Here is a 19,614-nt window from a genome sequence, read left to right as displayed (position 1 = left end):
GGCTTTTTTTTAATATCTCATCGCAAAGAAAGAATGCAGCACAGTGCATCTCTAACAGAGTGTCAAGTCCTAGGACCTCTGAACAGAGAGGCAGAGCTATTTCTGCTGATTCAGCCTGGCAGCCAGACCAGATGGGCCCTATTAAGTTAAATTCAGAAGACAGGTTGAATGTCTCTCTGCAGAAGAAGAAACTAGGGAGAGTGAGGGAAAAAGCCCTCTTCAGGAGAACAGCCAAGTTCAGGGGAAAGCTTAGGCTCAGGTTTAGGGTTTGTTTTCATGTTTTTCAAGTTAACAATAAGTCCCTGGTGTGTGCATGCTGCGTTATAAGCAGGTTCGGGAATGTCACCCACTTACAGATCCATAGAACCGTGCCACAACCTTATTTCAATCCCGAAAAGGTGCCACTTATTTAATCAGCAACACTACAGCACCTGAATGACTCTCAGAGATCTCACATCCAAATACCAACCTAGGCTAACCAAACTTCGCTTGTAGGAGCTGACAAGCTGGACTAGCTATGGAAACCCTTATCCCATGTTATATGTGAAACAGCCCACTCCAGTATGCAACCTCCAGAGAGCTGCATCCCAGGTGCAGATCAGACCCTGCCTCTCACCCTGCACAGCACACTGGCTGTGTAAGCCTCTTTACCTGCACCCCTGCTCCTAGGTTACTGGCACTGTGTGTACAGATGAGAGACTGCCTAATGCATGAATTCAGCTGCTTTGTTGCTGTAGTTGCTGGCCTTCCACCGTGCTCTGATTTCTGACTCCACGTTTCCCTCTTGTCTTGTGTTTCTTTTCTGTGCAGGGGACGCTCCGTTCTGTACTCCGGAGCAGTATAAGGAATGTGCAGAGCCTGCGCTGGGTTAGTGCATCGGAGGGCTGGCCGGCTCGTTGGGGCTGTTTGGGATAGCCGGCCTGGCTCTTTGCAGAGTATAATGGCTGGGTCAGACTCCCGAAAGCTGCCTTTCCCCTCTTTCCCACTGGGCCAGGATTAATCCAGCAAAGGGACCCTTTCTAATGGTAGCCGAAATGTCATTGCATTCAGGTTCCTCCAGTCCTATAGGCTCATGTTCTAACTTCAGTCCGAGCCCATCCTAAGCTGCCAGAATAAAAGACCACACGTGCCGTATTCTTACGCCTTGGGGACCCCTCTGCCACAGTTTGGAAGTGGCACATGGGACATGCTGGGGAATTGGGCTGTGAGGCAGGCCGAATAGAGAAAACATGCAATGGGATAGTGTAACCTGCAGTGACACAGAGTCGTCACCTGCACCCCTCCCTCTGTCCGACCCCATCCCTCAGCTGGGCCCTCTGCCTTCCTTTCAGGGGCTGGGAGTTTTCCCGAACCTGCTGCAAAGGGCCGTGTTCCCATGGTTGTTCCCAGGTGCTTAGAGGCACCCTCAGCAGCACTGCATTATTGTCCCCCGTGTCTGTGTACCTGACAAAAGCTTGGGGCAGGGGCCTTCAAAGGTGAAACCAATTACATTAGGGGCTCCCTTCTAATAGGAAAAGGGTAGGCACCTCAAACCTCTTTGGGGAAGGGACCATCTTCTTGTTCTGTGTTTGTACCCCACCAAGCACAGTGGAGTCCTGGCACTACCGTAATACATGTAAGACCAATAAAAATGTACACCACCTAGCACAATGGGGTTGTGGTCCATGACTAGGGTGCCTCGGTGCTACCATAATACACCTAAGACCAAAAAAAACATACAGAGCCTTGCACAACAGGGTCTTAGCCCAGAACTGGACGCCTTGGCGCAACTCCAATACAAATAAATAATAATTAATATTGACTGTATCAGATCTCTGCCCTCCATGTACCAGCATATAGCCACTTCCCACTCCGGCCCAGACAGTAATAGAAGCAGCTGCTTTTTGTCTTGGCATGTTCCTAAAAGAGCACTTCTGCCCAGCTTCTCCACAATGTTCAGCGCTGTGTAAATATTATGCCTCGACTTATTAAAGAGGCTGTGGAGCATAGGGCTCCTGGGGATTTCACAGCGTCTTTGCCCAATGGTAGCTGCCATTGCTTCCCCAAGCTCTGAGACATGCCTCCTTATGGACGGATGGAAATAACTGGATAAAACTTTGTGTCCTGGAAGGGACGGAAACTTTACAGATCTCTGGTGAGATGGGAGGGTGTCTTACTCATTATTGCCGACTCTAATGTGTTCTGATCTGATTTATTCACATTTGTATCCATAAATTACACCAAGCAGTCCCAACCCAGCGGGAGTAGAAATCATGCCATGGGAACTAGGACAACTGAACCTTGGGTCTCAGTCTCTGACCCCTAGGGATTCAGATAGCTGTTGGTTAGAGAGGCTCCATAGCTAACGTTATAACCAGGGTTCAGTGGCTCTCTCTCCCCCCACCCCCACACATATATCTATTCTCCTGTAACTGTGGCATATGGGAGTGCAGGGGGAGACTGCATTTTCATTTGTACAGGCCTAGCACAATGGGGTTGTGGTCCATGATTGCGGATCCTAGGCGTTATCCAGCACAAATAACAAGCCATGATCTTTTTTTCCGATTCCCGTCAGTCAGCTGAGCACCGATGACAGGGCTGAATGAAGCCTTCCCATCACTTTCTATCTTGTACCAACTTAACGGCTTCATTCGTCTTTAAACTTTTTTTGTTCTACATCGTTCTTCACTGTGTCAGTCCAGTGCGTCCCCAGTGTGTCTCTGGTTCCTTCCCTCATATGATATCCCCTCCAGGGCCAAACCACTGCAGATGTCTTTCCTGAATCTTCTGCAACCACTTTATTTCTTGCCCCAGCTGTTTTCTTATCTCTTCATTTCTGCAGTCAAAATCTGTCATCATGACTTTCCTCTGACTGCAGGTTTCTGACCTGTACAGCACTTTCAGCGTGACAGTTATCTCATATATGTTGATTTTTGTTTTATTGAAATGTCTTTGGCCTTCCAGATCATGCTGAATTTTCCAAATGCATAAGTGGCTAATCCAATTCTTCTCTTTACATCATCTTCATAATTCCCTTTCTTTGACGCAAGTCCTCCAAGGCACATGCATTTGTCTCTGAGTTGGACCTTTCCCTCTTTCTCTTGTCCTCCAACTGGTGTCCTTTTGATCTTCTCCCAACTGATCTTCAACCCAGACTTTCTGCTTTCCTGGCCTACCTTGTCTGTAAATCCTCCTTAGTCAATGCTGTGTGGTCAATAGCCAAGGTTATGCACTGTCCTCCCACATAACATGACTCCTTCCGTCTCATGTCTCAGTGCTGCAGCCATCACTGTGTCCAGTACCAGGTTGAACAAATCCAGGGATAGATTGCATCCTTATCTCACTTCGGTGGCTGTCCTGAACCCCTCCATCAGCCTTTTTGTCTACTCTCACCACCATCATCAACTTGCTGTAGATGGTCTCTATTAGCTTCACCAGTTTTTCAGGGGTGCTGTACAGTCTCGTAAATTGCCACAAGCCTTTGGCCAAATGCTATCAAAAGCCCATTTGAAGTCTATAAAATGGTTGTAATAGGTTCAGTTGTGTACTATGTATTTCTCTGGTGTCTGTCTTATCACAAACAACTGATCTATTGTATTTCCGGGCTAGTTCCTCTGAAAGTGCTACTTCCACATTCCCCTTCGTCAACGTCTTGCTGAATGCTTCCCCCGGCACACTCAATACGTTGATTCCTCTGCAGTTCTCGCATTCACTCGTATCTCTTTTTTTTTTGTAGATCGATACTATAATTACTTTTCCCTGCTCGCCTGGTACTAGCTCTCGTTTGTAGACGTGCTTGTGTATTGCCTTTACCATATGTTCCTCATCTGCTTGGAGCAGCTCGGCAGTTACCTTGTCACTTCTCGGCACCTTTTTGTTTTTCAAACTTTCTATTAAGATCTTAGCTACTTCTTTTAAGAATTCCGGCATCTGCTCTACCTCATTTGTGCTGGGACGCTCCTCCAGGGCTGTCTCCTCTACTACATTCTGCACATTGTACAGCTCTTCAAAGTATTTTTTCCATCACTTATTCTTTCCTTGTTCCTCCTGGATTATTTGTTCTCTCTTGTCCTTACCACTGACCTCTTCAATGCATATTTCCCGCTCGGTTCTCTTATCTTGCAATACAGCCTCTGTGTCACTGTTCTCTTTGCCTATTATTCGCCTTCTTTGCATTGTTCGCTTACCCCAATTGTTTCTGTGTCTCTTCACTTTTGGTTATCTTTATGGTGAGCCTGTTGTACTCAGCTCTTAGATTCATACCCTCCTTTTTGTTCTCCTTCAGCGTCCTATGCTTGTCACTCAACTGCAGCACTTCATCCATTATCTTCCTTGGCCTTGTAATCCTAAACTTCTTCAGCCGCTTTTGTAATCTCATTTTTATGCTGTTCCTTGTCTCTTCAACGCTCCTTTCTTCATTCAGCAGAGAGGTGATGTTTTCCGGCACATTCTTTCCTCAGATCGGACTCTTTGAACTTGCCCGTGTCATAGATTTCAGTTCTTGGCGCTTTTCAGATTGATCTCACTTCATTGATGCCAGCAGTAACATTTGATCTGATCTGATATCAGCCACAAAGCAACAACACATTTGATTTCCATCTGTGATTCACAGGCACAAAGTCTACCATGTTCTTCTTTTGCCCATCAGGTGCTAGCCACGTCCACTTCCTCCATGGCTTGCTTTGTGGAAATAGCATGGTCGTTGTCAGCAGATTGTTGCTTAGGCAGGAATTTAGTAGCCTTTCTCCTCTCCTGTTTTCTTCACCTAATCCAAATCTGCCTACTGCTCCAGTGCAGGAATTCCAGTCCTAGCCTACTTTCACATTAAAATCTCCTATCATCATAATATGTCTTGTCTTGAAACTTCTGGTATTGTTTTCTGTAGAGCGTTATAAAATTCATCGAGTTCTGGGGGCTGCTGAGGTTGGCACGTGTATTTGTACTATTGTAACTCCGTGAGATTTGATTCTGAATCTCACCTTCAACATATGAGCAGATAGCAGGTTAAATACTATAAGAACCTGGCGTGGCTTAGGCTTTATCACCAGTGCAACTCTGTCCTGGTGTCCGCCATCTTCTCTTCCCAGTGTCAATATCCTGTCAATTCTCCTTTGCCTTCCCATCTTGGTTCACATAGACCAATGATTTCCCACTCATATCTTTTCAACTCGTGCATCATTACCACATGTCCTCCAGCCTCATATAATGTTCTTCCATTCCATGTTCCAACAAGCCTTGTCCTTTGAGTTCATCATGTAATTCCTGTTCTGCCTGTTGTTATGTTCTGATCTCATACTTTTTGCCCCTGCCTCAGTATCTGATCAGTGATCACAGCCCTTGTTTGTCCGGGCGACAACCGAGCTCGGATACTTTTCTTTCTCTTTCCAGTCTTCATTCAGTTTCTATGGTCCAGCAGCCTCCACATGTTTGGCCATGACTCCTTGGCTTTGTGATTGACCAGTGTATCACAACCCATCTGCACCAAAGCTCTAAGATGTCCACTAGCTTTCTCCGTCAGCGCTTCCACCAACTTTGAAAGTTGTTTTGCCAGCTTCACCATAGGAGACACGATGCACTTGGACAGCCATACATTCCCTTTCGCTAGTGGCTATTGCTGCTAGCTATGATCATGAGGTTTAGCATGCCAACAGAGGCAAGGTCCCAGAGCATGGTCCCAGAGGCAAGGTCACTGTGTTGCAGAGCACACGTAGCTACTTGGAGCCACTAATGATTGATGAGTGAGTTGCTAGGACCAACTGCAAACAAACACCACATGTAGGTGTGGTTGTTTACTATGCAGAGCTCACGCTATACACTCCAGCAAACAATAATAATAGTATTTGGGGATCATTTTAGGCTCAGAAGAGAATTTTCTTGCAGAGTTTCAAAAGTTTTGGATAGACAGTTCTGAAACGGCAGGCTCTCAGAAACACCATGTAACATGCCATCTGATGTGTTCGCAAACAACCTTAACTGTGACACAGCAGATGGGCCTACAGAGAATTTCAGCATCTGCCTCACTAATTGTATGTTCTGCAGATGAACATACCCATAAGTCAGTGAGGGGAGTGGCAGGGCAGTCCATAGGGACCTGTGCTGTGTTCGAGTTCTGATTGTTTGTGAAATGCCGAAATATTTGCGTGTCTGGATTGGCTTTAACCGTGTGTCCAAGCTGTAAGGCTTGTGGGAGGAATATTAACAGAAATTACCTTAGGATGATCATCTCCATACTGTTTAATCTCTTTTAATTGCCATGTAACACACCTCTGACACCACATTAGCTAAAAGCCAAGGATAGAAATAAAGGGTAACATTTCCTAAAGCACCTAAGTCACTTAGGAGCCTAAGTCCTTTTTTTAAAATGGTTCAGGTGCTTGGAGCCATATGTTTAAAAGGCATTTAGGTGACTAAAGAGAGCAGTAAGCACCTAGTATTAGTTTCAAAAGTGCCCAAAGGGAGTTAGGCACCAAGGCAGTTTTAAAATCCCACTAGGCACCTACCTGCATCTTTAGGCACCTAAATACCTTTAGAAATCTGGCCCTAAGGCCGTGTCTACTTGACGGGGCCTCTAATGGCCCCGCCGTGGTGCCATCGCCGTGCTGCTGTAACCAACCAATGGATGGGGTTTCTCCATCGCTGTAGGAACACGGTCTCCCCGAGTGATGGTAGCTAGGGTGACAGAAGCATTCGTTCGCTGACCCAGCTGTGCCTACACTGGGGGTTGGCATAGCTTTGGCGCTCAGGGGTGTGGATTTTTCACACTCCCTGAGCGATGTTGCTATGGCGACCTACCTTTTAAATATAGACCAGGCCTAAGTCACTTTTGAAAATGAGGCTTAGGTCCCTAAGCCACTTAGATGCTTTTGAAGATTTTACCCACCGTCTTCAAGATCCCAATCTCTCCAGTAAGGCCTTTATCCCAATGCAGCCTTCTGGATTGCCCCAGGGAGGAGATCAAACCTGGCTGGAGATGGAAGAGCTGCGTAATATTGCATATGCAGCCTTTATAGGGCACCCCCTTCCTCTGTCCACCCCCAGCAAACCCGGGCTCTGGACCAGTCTCGGGGAAGAGCTGTCTCAATCTCCCAGGCTGATAGGAATGGCTGCTGCAGAGGAGGGATGGATTGAATGGTTGGAAATTCTGCCTCTTCTTATCAAAGGGTTGGCTTGTTCGTCCCTTCCCTGGACAGGGAAGTCCCTTCCATCTTCCCTTTGCTTTGACTTATCAAGAAGAAAGGGGTCGTTTGAACCACCCCACCCACCATCTCCTGTGAGCTGTCTGGGACGCTGCCTGAGACCCGCTTCCCTCTCCCGTGTGCAGGTTTGCTTGCTGAAAAGGACAGCAATTACTGTATCTGCAGGATGCCGTGTAACCTGACCAGGTACAACAAAGAACTCTCCATGGTGAAGATCCCCAGCAAGACTTCGGCCAAGTACCTGGAGAAGAAGTTTAACAAGTCTGAAAAATACATCTCGTAAGTGAGGGCATCGGTTCCTCCCAGTGCTGCTGGTTCCTCCCTTTTCACAGTGGTGATGGTATGAGTGGGTGGCGTGAGCAGACAGGATGGCTGTCCCGGGGCCATGCAGACTAGCGACAAAGAGATCTCAGGTCTGTTCCCAGCTGTGCTGTCATTGGGCAAATCGCTGCCTCTCCCACCGTTTGCCTTGTCTATGCAGGGCCGCCCAGAGAATTCAGGGAGCCTGGGGTCTTCAGTGGTGAGGGGCCCCTGCCACCAAGGACCCGGCACTTCGGCAGTGGGTTCCGGGAAAGAAGGAGCCCCTGCCGCAGATGTTCGGGGCACTTCGGCAGCGGGTCCCGGAGCGGAAGGACCTCCTGCTGCCAAAGACCCAGAGTGGAAGAAGCTCCGGGGGCCCGGGCCCCACAAGAGTTTTCTGGGGGCCCTGGAGCAAGTGAAGGACCCCGCTCCAGGGACCCCAAAAAACTCTCATGGGGGTCCCTGCGGGGCCAGGGCAAATTGCCCCACTTGCACCCCTCCCCACCCTGGGCGGCCCTGTGTCTATGTAGTTTGTAAACTCTTCAGAGCCGGGACTGTCCCTCAACATGTGTCAGTGCAGCACCCAGCCCTGTGAGTCACACAAGTAGTAATAAGAGGCTGCTTGCCCCAAGGATGCTGTTCACATTTCTGCAGGTGTCAGTAACCAGAAGCTGAAGGTCTAACATCTTTCTGACGGGAAAGCTGAAGGTGGAGAAGAATGCAGGCACACGCAGAGTCGTTAGCTGAGCTCAGAAAAGTAACTTTGCCCAGTGGCTAGACACTTGCCTAGGTCCTCGATACAAGTTCCTGCTCTTCTGGGAGCTTCCTCTGTGACCATGGCCAGGTCATTGAGCCTCTCTGTGCCTCAGTTTTCCCATCTGTACAATGGGGATAACAGTCCTACCCTGCCTCCCAGGGGGGTTGTGAGGATAAATACAGTAAAGATTGTGGGGTGCTTAGATGCTACGGTCATGGGGGCCAGATAAACACCATAGATAAATAGGTATCATGAGTGAATAGCATCTGTAAAACAGGGTTACCCAGGCCAGACCGTTTCAGGACCTAAACCGTCCTCTGCTAACGCCACATTCTGGCTGTGTCTTCACTGCAGAAGTGAGTGTGTTTTACATGGACCCACGGTGTAAAATCCAAGTAGAGACAAGGCACCAATAGCTGTTACCTGAATATGGCTACTCAAGGTCAACTCTCTGCATTGGCTCCACTAGCTTTTAAATCAAGGTAGCTTTCACGATCTGAAAACCACGCCTTTTACTGCAGCAAAGACATCTTTCTGTGGTGTGGGCGCAGCCCGTATGAACCTGAGATCTAGACGGCAGATAGGCAGAATTAGCAGTTTGATGCATCAAAGAAAGAGTTAGACTCTCCCTCTCTCCTGCGGTGACCAGGATCAGTATGGAGGCACTGGTAGTGATTCCATGTGTTAAGGGTCCTTGTGTCGCCTGGCATTCTAAGCAGGCCCTCCCTGCAGGAGAAAGATGAAATCAGGACCAGGTGTCTCTTTCTAAAAAATATGCACTTGCGCAACTACAAGATTTGGGCTTGATGCAGGAATCACTGGCTAGGTTAAGCAGGAGATCAGACTGGATGGTCATGATGGCTCCCTCTGGCTTTAAAAATCTCTGAATTTCAGCTTGCATTGGTGGAGCTGCCAAGGCCTCCACAGAGAAAGCAGCAGGGACAACAGGAGAAAGCAAACTAATCCCACTTCATTTCTGTTACAAGGCAAATGCAGTGACCAGGGGTTGGTGTTCTGATGGCTTTGTCCTGTTTCTACAGAGAGAATATTCTCGTGCTGGATATATTTTTTGAAGCACTCAACTATGAAACAATTGAGCAGAAGAAAGCATACGAAGTGGCAGCTTTACTTGGTAAGTGAAGGTCTTACCGTATGAATTTCTGCCTTTGGGTGTGGGCGTGGGTGGGTGGAGGGGTGGGTGTGCAGAATAGATGTGGTGTGCAGATGGGCATGCAGGTTGAGGGTGTGCACAGTTTGCTTTTTAATGGCCTGGGAAATGACCCAGTGGTCTTGGAGAACTGGAAAAGTAACCACACCTGCTCTTCCATCATGGTCTGTGAAGGGGTCCACTCACTGCGTGTGCACCTCCTTGTGGCTGGGTCTGGGAATTAGCTCTTGCCCCATCTGGCGCCCCTTTTTCCATCAGTTGCTTGCACTGTGGCCCTTCTGTCTCTCCATGACTCAAGGTGCTCCCTCTTTGGCACTCAGCCCTCCGGCTAGATCACTATGTAGTCCCCCGCCCCGCCCCGCCCTTCCAGGGTAACAAAGCCCCACCAGACAAGCTATCTGGATGCCGTCTCGGGCAGTCTTCTGCTCGACTCCCGGCATGGTGACACTTTCCTAGCGGCTGGTAGGGGAGCCCAGGCCCACCTGCTGCTCCAGGATCCAGCCCAGGCACCCTGTGACTAGCAAACCTAGATCTGCTCAGACTCAGACCCTGTTCCTGTTTCGCTAGGCTCCTTCCTACCTTCCTCTCTGTCTCCTTGCCTATCTCTGGAGCTTCCTCTGCTCCCCGTAGTTACTTCACCCGTCTCGGCCTCCTGCCCAACTCTCCAGTCCAGGGCAGGACCCCAGCATTTACTCTGCCCCTGAACCTCCTTCGTGTCCCTGGCCAACTCCCTTTCCCTGTAAGGAGCAACTGCAGCCCCTTCCCTGCAGCCCCCTCCTGCTCTCACTTCCTGGCTTTATCATCCGAGCCCAGCTCCTCCCCCAGCCAGGCTTTGTCTGCCATTAGCACCCTGGCTCTCCTCCCAGTTCAGCATTGAAGGTTAATTGGTCCCTGCTGGACCCTATTAACCCACTCAGGGCTCGCATGGGGTGGACACCCACTCACGTGGCCTGAAATCCATTTCTGGGTTTCCTGCCACCACCCAGTGGGTGTGTGGCCCAGGCCAGGGAGCAAACCCCGCAGGAGAGTGGAACCAAAGCTAGTCCATGCCTTGGCCAGCAAAGGTCAGAACAAGACCAGTCCCAGAGAAACAGGGCACTGACCCCATCTTTGCTCCACGCAATCACTACCTTATTCAGAGCCACTGGGACACGTGGCTGCTTCAGCCGGGTGTGCTGAGCGGCCCAAGGAGTTGGCAAGGCGCGGGGATGCTGTGTGCTTCCAGCTGCTGGCTGCACTATGGCCGCAGTCATTCGTGACTGGAGATTGTTTCTCTTTAGGAGCCTGTGCATGCCTGAGTGGGTCCCAGTCCAGCTCTTAGGGAAACCCATGTCCTAATCTGCATTAATTGTACTCCCAGGCAGAGAGGCCAGGTCTGAATGGGAGTGAAGTGCAGTGGTGCGGGCAGCTTGCCCTGCTCCTGCCCAGGGGGTGCCCATTCTGTCCAGAAATACTGGGCTTCAGTCTCCAGGGCTGGCAGCCCAGTGCCTTTCACCTGGGCTGAATTCATTCTACCTTTCCTGCCACCACAGCTGTGACCCTGGGCCCCTTCACTCTGTGGTACTGAGCACATATGGGGTAGCAGACAGAGCACTAGCCTGGGACGCGGGAGCCCTGGAGTCCATTCTCTGCTCCGCTACAAAGCGCCCGGCGCAACCTTGGGCAGGTCCTTTAGTCTCACTGTGTTATACCGTGAGAATTCCAGCCCTGCCCTGCCACACAGGGTGGGTTAGGAGGGCAACTGCATTGTGAGGTGCTTAGATATCACAGTGCCAGGGTCATAGATAGAAGGGAAGTGCTCCGCATTGTTGTCTCTGTTTTCTGATGCACCATATAGCTAGTTAGCTGGTGTCCAGGGATCCACCACCTGCCTCTCATGTAGCATTAAGTTATAAGGGCCTGATTTTGCACCAACACTTCTAGGCAGCTAAATTTGTCTCTTTAAATGAAGAGAGACACTCGGAGGTTAAATCTCCCAGAGGAAGGAAACAAATTGAAACTGGAGACTGGCTGCAAACTTGGATGGGGGTTGGGCTGCGGGAGAGAGAGGGGAGCTTGCCCATTTGAATTCACCTGTTGGCATCTGATTTCATTCCCATCCCTTGGTGAATCCCTTTAATTCTGGTTATTACAGCTCCCAGCTCCTTCAATTACAGGCAAGAGCCGGGACAGAATCAAGCGCTACATTTCTTTTAACCCTGTCTGGCTTCCCTGAAGCAGACAGGCCGGCTGTGTGCCCCTACCCACCTCGGGGGTCGCTGCTCAGAGCTGAAGTCCGGTGCTACACAATTCGGGGCCATTGGCATCTCTGTTCAAGAGAGGCCCAGGACTGGAATAGCTGGGGGGGGCTATGAGACAGGATTGAGGTGCTTTGCAGAGAATGTGGGGTGTAGGGTGAGTCAGCAGCACAGTGGGGGAGGATTTGGACTGGAATAGCAGGGGGGCTATGAGACAGGGCTGAGGTGCTTTGCAGAGAATGTGGGGTGTACAGCAAGTCAGCAGCATGGTGGGGGAGGATTCAGACTGGGGATCCGGGGTTGCTGTGGGTCATGTCTGAGTTGTGAGGGCAGAGCTGTGTGCAGGAAGCTGGCAGAGCATGTGCTTAGCTCTGGCTGGGGCTTTGAGTCCATTGCTTTAATATGCTTTGAACTCACTTGCTGTTCCAGTTTAATCCCATGGCTTTGGACGCTCCGGTCACAGGCCGCAGGGCGGGGGTGGCAATTGTTGTCAGTGTTTCTCTGCAAATACTGAAATGAGTGGCAGGGCCTGAAATCTGCTCTCTGTGTTGTTCCAGCCAGACAAGTGAGAGGAGCTGGATTAAACCAAATATTTGCTGTCGACAAACGTCCTCCTGGTCTTTGCAGCCCTAATGCTAATGCATTGTCTCAGAGAAATCAGCCCTGCCAAAAACCGCCTGGCTGCAGTAACGCTCCTGCTGTAACCTCCCGGCACCCCACAGATACTCAGGCAGTGTCTACTAGGACCTACCCGTCCCCCACTGCACCTAGAGCAGGGACCTGCCCCTCCCTTGCCCCTGGGCCTCACACAGAGCAGGGACCTGCCCCTCCCTCACTCCAGGCATCCCCTGGAGCAGGGGTCTTCCCCCCCGCATCCTGGGGCATCTCACACAGCAGGGACTTACCACTCCCCCAGCCTTGGGCATTGCACAGAGCAGCGATCTACCCCCTCCCACCCGTCAGGAATAAGGGCCCAGTCTGCGTCTGGACTCCAGCAGGAACTGGAGGCTCAGTGCGGGAAATGGGCCATGGTCCTGGCTGGCACCTGTCAGCTGCAGGAGCCAGCCCCAGTGCCCAGCCGTGCAGGAAGCCCCAGAGCAGGGCAAGACACCTGCCGTTGTAGGGTGCCGGAGAGTCTCCCAGCCAGTCTCCTGGGCAGGCAGCGCTGACAGCAAATCACTTTATTCTGTTTATTACAAGCCAGCAGAGGCAGGAGATGGGGGAGCTTGAAAAATGCAGGCAAGAGACCTGTCATGTCTCGAGCTCGGCGACGTGCCGCTAACGAGCACCATGAACCCTAATTGAAGTCATCAGCGTTGCCTTGGGGAGGGACGGCTCACTGTCAGCAGGGCACTGCCGGGCCAGGCCGGGGCGAAGCAGGCTGCAGAGAGAGGCCTCGGTCACCGAGCTCATGGCCTGGGAAGCCCACCCGGCCTGTCCCTGCTCACAGTGCCCAAGTCCGGGTCCGTTAGGGACTGGGCAAGGGGCCTCGGGACAGAGCTGGCCGGTGACAAACGAGCAGGGGCGGAGAGCTGGCCCCTCCTGACCCGCCAAGCCGTTCGGGCCTGCGTGACGGCCATGGAGGCGCTCGGCCAGGGAGGCTCAGACGTCTGCATATGGCAGGTCACAGCCTAGCTCAGAGGCTGTCTCCTGGCTGTGCCCCCACCCCACAGAGGGTCACTCAGAGCCCCCACCCCATGCAGGGCCACGCACAGCCCACGCCCCTACCCCACGCAGGGACACGCACAGCCCACGCCCCTACCCCACGCAGGGACACGCACAGCCCACGCCCCTACCCCACGCAGGGACACTCACAGCCCCCACCCCACACAGGGACACTCAGCCCATGCCCCCACCCCACGCAGGGCCACACACAGCCCACGCCCCCACCCCACACAGGGCCATGCACAGCCCACACCCCCACCCCACACAGAGCCACACACAGCCCACGCCCCCACCCCACACAGGGACACTCACAGCCCCCACCCCACAGAGGGTCACTCACAGCCCACACCCCCACCCCACACAGAGACACTCCCAGCCCCCACCCCACGCAGGGCCACACACAGTCCACACCACCACCTCATGCAGGTACACTCACAGCCCATGCCCCCACCCTGGTCACTCAAAGTCCATGCCCCACACAGGGTCATGCATGGCCTGCACCCTTTCCGACCCGGAGGTCATGCACAACCCATGTCCCCTGCTCCAGGCTGGGAAGTGGGGCCAAAGGATTCAGAATGCGGGAGGGGGCTCCAGGCTGGGGCAGGGGGTTGGGATGCAGAAGGGGGTACGGGATTTGGGCTGGGGGTGTGGGCTCTGGAATGGGGTCAGAGATGAAGAGTTTGGGGTGCAGGAGGGTTCTCCAGGCTGGGGGCTGGGGCCAAGGTATTCAGAGTGCGGGTGGGGGCTCTGGACTGGGGCAGGAGGTTGGGATGCAGAAGAGGGGTACTGGCATTGGGCTGGGGCCGGGGACAAGAGGTTTGGGGTGCAGGAGGCAGCTCCAAGCTGGGGGTGGGGCCGAGGGATTCAGAGTGTGGGTGGGGGCTCCGGGCTGGGGCAGGGGGTTGGGATGCAGAAGGGAGTATGGGATTTGGGCTGGAGGTGTGGGCTCTGGGGTATGGCCAGGGATGAGGGGTTTGGGGTGCAGGAGGCAGCTCCAGGCTGGGGGTGGGGCCGAGGGATTCAGAGTGTGGGTGGGGGCTCCGGGCTGGGGCAGGGGGTTGGGTTGCAGAAGGTGAGTACGGGATTTAAGCTGGGAGTGTGGGCTCTGGGGTGGGGCAAGGGACGAAGGGTTTGGGGTGCAAAAGGGATCTCCAGGCTCAGGGATGGGGCCGAGGGATTCAGAGTGCGGGTGGGGGCTCTGGGCTGGGGCAGGGGGTTGGGATGCAGAAGGGAGTATGGGATTTGGGCTGGAGGTGTGGGCTCTGGGGTATGGCCAGGGATGAGGGGTTTGGGGTGCAGGAGGCAGCTCCAGGCTGGGGGTGGGGCTGAAGGATTTGGAGAGCAGGAGGGGTTGTGGATTGAGGCAGGGGGTTGGTGTGCAAGGGGGGTGAGGACTCCATCTAGGGGGGCAGGCTCTGGTTTGGGCCTGGGGATGAGGGGTTTGGAGTGCAGGAGGGGTCTCTGGGTTTAGGGGGAATCAGGGCTGGGGCAGGGGGTTGAGACACAGGGTTGGAGCACAGGGTTGGAGTGCAGGCTTTCCTTGGGCAGCTCCAGTCAGTGGCGTAGCGGGGCTAAGGCAGACTCCCTGCCTGTCCTGGCTCTGTCCTGCACCCTGGAATTAGCCAGCATGTCCGGCTCCTAGGCAGAGGCTCCGTGCGCTGCTTTCACCTGCAGGCACCACCCCTCCAGCTCCCATTGGCCACAGTTCCCAGCCAATGGGAGTGCAGAGCCGGTGCTTGGGGCGGGGGCAGCATGGGGAGCCCTGTGCCACCCCTCCACACCTCACACCTAGGAGCTGGACCTGCTGGCTGCTTCCGGGATGCAGCGCGGAGACAGGACAGGTAGGGATCCTGCCTTAGATCCACCAACTGGGCCTTTAAAAGTCTGGTCGGCGGTGCTGACCGGAGTCACCAGGGTCCCTTTTCGACCGGGCCTTCTGGTCGAAAACTGCCTGCCTGGCGACCCTATTTGGGCTCCGAGTCTCACCAGGGGTCACCCATTCATTTACAGATCAGGACGGTTTTAAAGGAGGAAACGTCCTTCAGTCTATTTTTTTTGGAGAGGGGAGGGGAATGCTCTGAATCAGAGGCATTGTGCCCCCTCTCTGCACTGGGGGGGGGCACACTCTGAGCTGCAGTGACCGTGTCCTGCTTAGTGGGCTGGGTGCTGAGCTGCACCTCCCACCCTCATTCAGCAGAGCCATGACAGATCGTGTGCCTGCCCCCCCCTCCTTTTACCCGGCATGAGGGGCCAGCCACAGCCCTCGGACCTGCTCCAACGGGCCGCATTGAAATCTCCGCCTTTGAGCAGGCCAAGGGTTATTCCCATCCTGGCAGTGGCTTTCCTTGGCTCGGAGTTACCCCCGTGCCATCCCGAGCCCCCTGCCCCCCGCCTTTGTGTTTCTCCGCAGTGGGTTTTCCTGCAGCCAGGCAGCTCTCCTGTTGCTTTGATGAAAGCGCTGCTTCATTTGTGTTTGTCAAATCTCTCTCGCACGCGTGCACTTGTCATTTCAAGCCCCCGCCCCCCCTTCCCAAGCCCTTGCCCCCGGACCAGGGCATTTAGGCTACTGTGCGTCGGATTGTTCCCATCCCGAACTCATGAAGGCAACAGATACGGAGATCGGTGACAAAGACTCGCGGCTACACGTTTGGGGCAGGCAGCAGGGGCACCCATCCCTGCCCCTCTGGTGGAGTATGGATCAGACACGGGGACCCACTTCGCATAGACCTGGCCTTCCCGTGCCGCTCTTTGGCAATCACCCACGGAGGTCTTCTCTGAGTGATCTCAGACCTGCATGCATCCGATAGCTCACATCCTTAAATTCGTCACCATGGAGCCCAACTTACACTGCGGCCGCATTCTCGCCTCCTGTGGATTGCTTATTCCGTGGCCCCCATTAGGGAAGTATCTAAACACTTTGCCCTCGCTTTGGCGGGAGGCAGTTTGGATTAGTGTTAGAGCAAGGAACAGGGACTCAGGAAACATGGGGTCAAATTCCAGCTCTGCCACTAGTCTGCTGGGTGGCCTTGGGCAAGTCATGTTGCCTACCTGTGCCTCAGTTTCCCCCTCTGTAAAAATGGGGACAGTGATCCTGATTTGCTTGGCAAAGTGCCTAGAGATGTAAGGAGGATAAGAGCTGGGTGTTATTATTAGGATTTTGGCCTGAAGTCACCCAGGAAATCTGTAGTAGCCCTGGAACTTGATGGCTGGTCTTCCACATCCTAACCACTGAACACCCAGCCCCTTGTATGGGCATTGCTGTGCCGACCTTAATTACTTACAGAGATTTTCCTGGGGCCCTCTCCATTAAATCTGTCCTCTCTCTGGAGCCCAAGGCAGTGCTGCATCTTGCCGCTCTGCACCTAAATGAAAATAAACTCGTGTCAGAGTCAGTCCGAGGGAGCTCGCCCTGGGCAGAATGACGTGAAACCCCGATCGATGGTGTTGCCTCCATGCCATCGCTGAGCCGCTGCGAAGAGCAGAGCCGTGCTTCGAATGGGGTCTGCTGCTCACTGAACTACACAGAGCTGGATAATTTCATTACGTTTGCTCAAGTTCAGTCAGAAATCACAAACAGGGCGTGAAATATTCCTGGAACTGAAGGGGGGGCAGCCGCTTTGATGTGAGAGGAAGAGCGAGAACCAGATTCGTCTCATCTGTGAAAAAACAGTGTTGGAAGTGGGGTTACTCCAGATTTATGCCAGCACCACTGAGACCAGTTTGACCCTAAGTTTGCTGAAGTCCAGGGAGTTACTCTGGATTTACTCCGTGGTAGTCGAGGTCTGGCCCTAACTCCATTGAAATGAGGGGGAGTGTGATTTTATATCTATAGCCACTGCCCCCCTGCAATGCCTAATAGGACTCAACAGTTCTGGAGCACCAAGCCAGGGCAAACCCTTCACAACCACTGACTAGTGCGCCTTGTGAAGTGGGTCTGGAGATGCAGCGGGATTATTGTATTTACCACCCGTTTCCAGCTACTTCTGGAGTGGGACACAGCAGCTGTTTCCTACAGCACCCGGCAGCCACACAAACCCGTGTAGCACAAGAGGTGAGTGCAATTACCATGTTCATTTACAAGAGCTCTGGGTACTTGCTCAAGTCAGAGCTAGTGCAGATCAGACCCCTGAAACCAGTAGCTGCTCCCTTACAAAGGATACGGGGGGACCTTTAAGGAGCACAAACGCGGCAGAGCTGTTTCACTTTGCCACCAGCAGACAGCACCTGAACTAGCAGCACCAGCTACTGCAGCCCCCAAAGCATTGACTCTTCCTTGGATGTCCCCCATCAATCTGCTTGTTCAGCAAGAGCTGCAGGCTTCGGCACAGGGCGCCGTGGTGACATGGCTGTCGGGAGCGGCTAGAATTAGTGGCATTGTTGGTGAATTTTGTGGCTTTGCTCATCTCCATCGCACTCATCTAAGGATCCTTTTATAAACTGGAATCTCTCTTCTGTATTGTCACCGTTTTTCTAAGGGATTCCAATCCCTCCATGTCCCACCTGGCAACATGTCAGGCCAAGGAGTCTCATCACTCCCTCTCACCCCCGTATTCTCTCCTACTCCCACGTCTCTCTTTGCTGAGACTGCCACAGAGCCAGCACCCAGAACAGGCTGTCTGTTTGCTGCCCACACTTAGCTTGGTACATCCCCAGTACAGGGCCAAATCAGAAAGAGAGTCTGGGAGTAGAATCTGCTTCAATACAAAAATCCTCTGGTAAATAGCAACCACGACAAAGTCAAAGGATGCAAGCCCAGCCAGAGATGAGTGGCTCTCCATATGTCTCCTGTCTTTACAAAGTCCTCCTTTCTAAACATGTGTAGACCACACATACTCCATCCAATGATCCAGTGTGTATTTATCAATCCAGTTCCCATGTTTCTGGGGAGGCAGATGGCTAGAGTGGGTCTCTTGGGCAGTTTTCAGGAGGATCTGAAAGGTCAGCATGTCACAGGCTGAAACGTGAGCTGGAAGAGGTGGCGGCTCAACTGCCTCCCATTAAAATCCTGTTTCAAGAACAAATGCTGAAGCTAAGCTGGCAGGTTTGACCTCAATTTCCTGAACAGAATGCACAATTTGTCACCCACGCGGTGTCTCGCCTAATGAATTACCTTTTCATCCAAGCCGTGGAAGTCTCTGTTCCCAGAAGATGGGTTCCACCCACAACCATTCTGCAAAGGGAAGAACGCCGGGGCCCAAAGACACTTCAAAGAGAGACACGCTGGGGTGGAGGAGAGCCCAGAAACCCTGCACAGGCAGCAGAGCAGGACGGGCGTGATGCGAGCTGGTCAGCTCAGTTTTCAAAGGTTCAGCTGAAGCATGTAAACTCCATGGAGCTAGAGGTCTGCCAGCAGCAAAGCAGAAGTCAGGGTGGCCTGGTATGGGGGAGTTGTCACTTTTGTGACAAGGGCAGAGCTGGCCTTATGGGTAGGTGCAGTGGGCAACCGCCCAGGATGCCGTGGTCAAGGGGGTGCTGTGGACACACACACCCACCCACATACACAGAGCCAGCCCAAGGCCCCTTAACCATGAGGGCTAGGCCCAGAGCTGGGGAGGGGCAGGGCTGGGAGCGCCCCAGTTGGAGGCTCCTACCATGCGCCAGGCTCCAGCTGCTAATTCTGGCCAGGTAGGTAAGAGACTTTCTCTTCCTCAGCACGGACTGTTCCCGGGGCTCAGGGAACCTCTCCCAGCTGTAGGAAGCTCTGTGGCTGCTGGCTGGGAGCCCAGCTCTGAAGGCAGTGCCACCAACAGCAGCAGCGTGGACATAAGGGTGGCAATATTGTGACCCTCCTATGACAGCCTTGCGATCCCCCCCCCCAACCACCTTGTGGATCGGGACCCCCTCAGTTACAACACTGTGAAATGTCTGATTTAAATATCTGAAACCGCAGAATTTAAGATTTTTAAAATCCTATGACCGTGAAATTTACCCAAATGGATTGTGCATTTGGTAGGGCCCTATACATTACGTGTCATGTTCCTGTGTGTAATAGGAGTGGGGGAAGGCTTGTGAACTTACAACATCCAGGTCTTGCCTGTGGAGTGTGGAGTGTGGATGCTAGAGATCACAAGAGTAGTGGTTTGGCCTGGTGCTGGTCACAGGTTGTTTGCTGCTCTCCACCCCAGAGGCGGCTACATTCCAGTGGAGCAGTACAGGTAGTGCAGAGGCAGCTTGCACCAGGCTCCTTTTGGGCTGAAAGCTTCTGGACAAATCTAAATGATTAATGTGAGGTTGATGGACTAAATGCTGCCAGCGCTGGGCAAGATCTTATCCGCTACCCATCTGTTAGAGTCTGGCACACCGGGAAGGAAG

At 52.8% G+C, this 19,614-nt stretch overlaps 1 protein-coding gene across 3 annotated transcripts in view; it reads left to right on the top strand.

The window, feature by feature from the left end:
* Positions 1-19,614, top strand: part of ASIC2 (acid sensing ion channel subunit 2) — a 1,140,308-nt gene that overhangs the window by 1,090,709 nt on the left and 29,985 nt on the right. For all 3 annotated transcript variants that reach the window (XM_050934951.1, XM_050934950.1, XM_050934952.1), the window contains exons 5-7: positions 811-867; positions 7,301-7,454; positions 9,273-9,364. In XM_050934951.1, the coding sequence (XP_050790908.1) occupies positions 811-867; positions 7,301-7,454; positions 9,273-9,364 (303 nt within the window). The remainder of the gene's footprint in view (positions 1-810; positions 868-7,300; positions 7,455-9,272; positions 9,365-19,614) is intronic.

The sequence above is a fragment of the Gopherus flavomarginatus genome, chromosome 25 (genome assembly GCF_025201925.1).
Source record: "Gopherus flavomarginatus isolate rGopFla2 chromosome 25, rGopFla2.mat.asm, whole genome shotgun sequence".
NCBI classification, from domain to species: Eukaryota; Metazoa; Chordata; order Testudines; family Testudinidae; genus Gopherus; species Gopherus flavomarginatus.
Note: the sequence above shows the minus strand (reverse complement) of the source record. Positions and strands in the feature narration are given on the sequence as shown.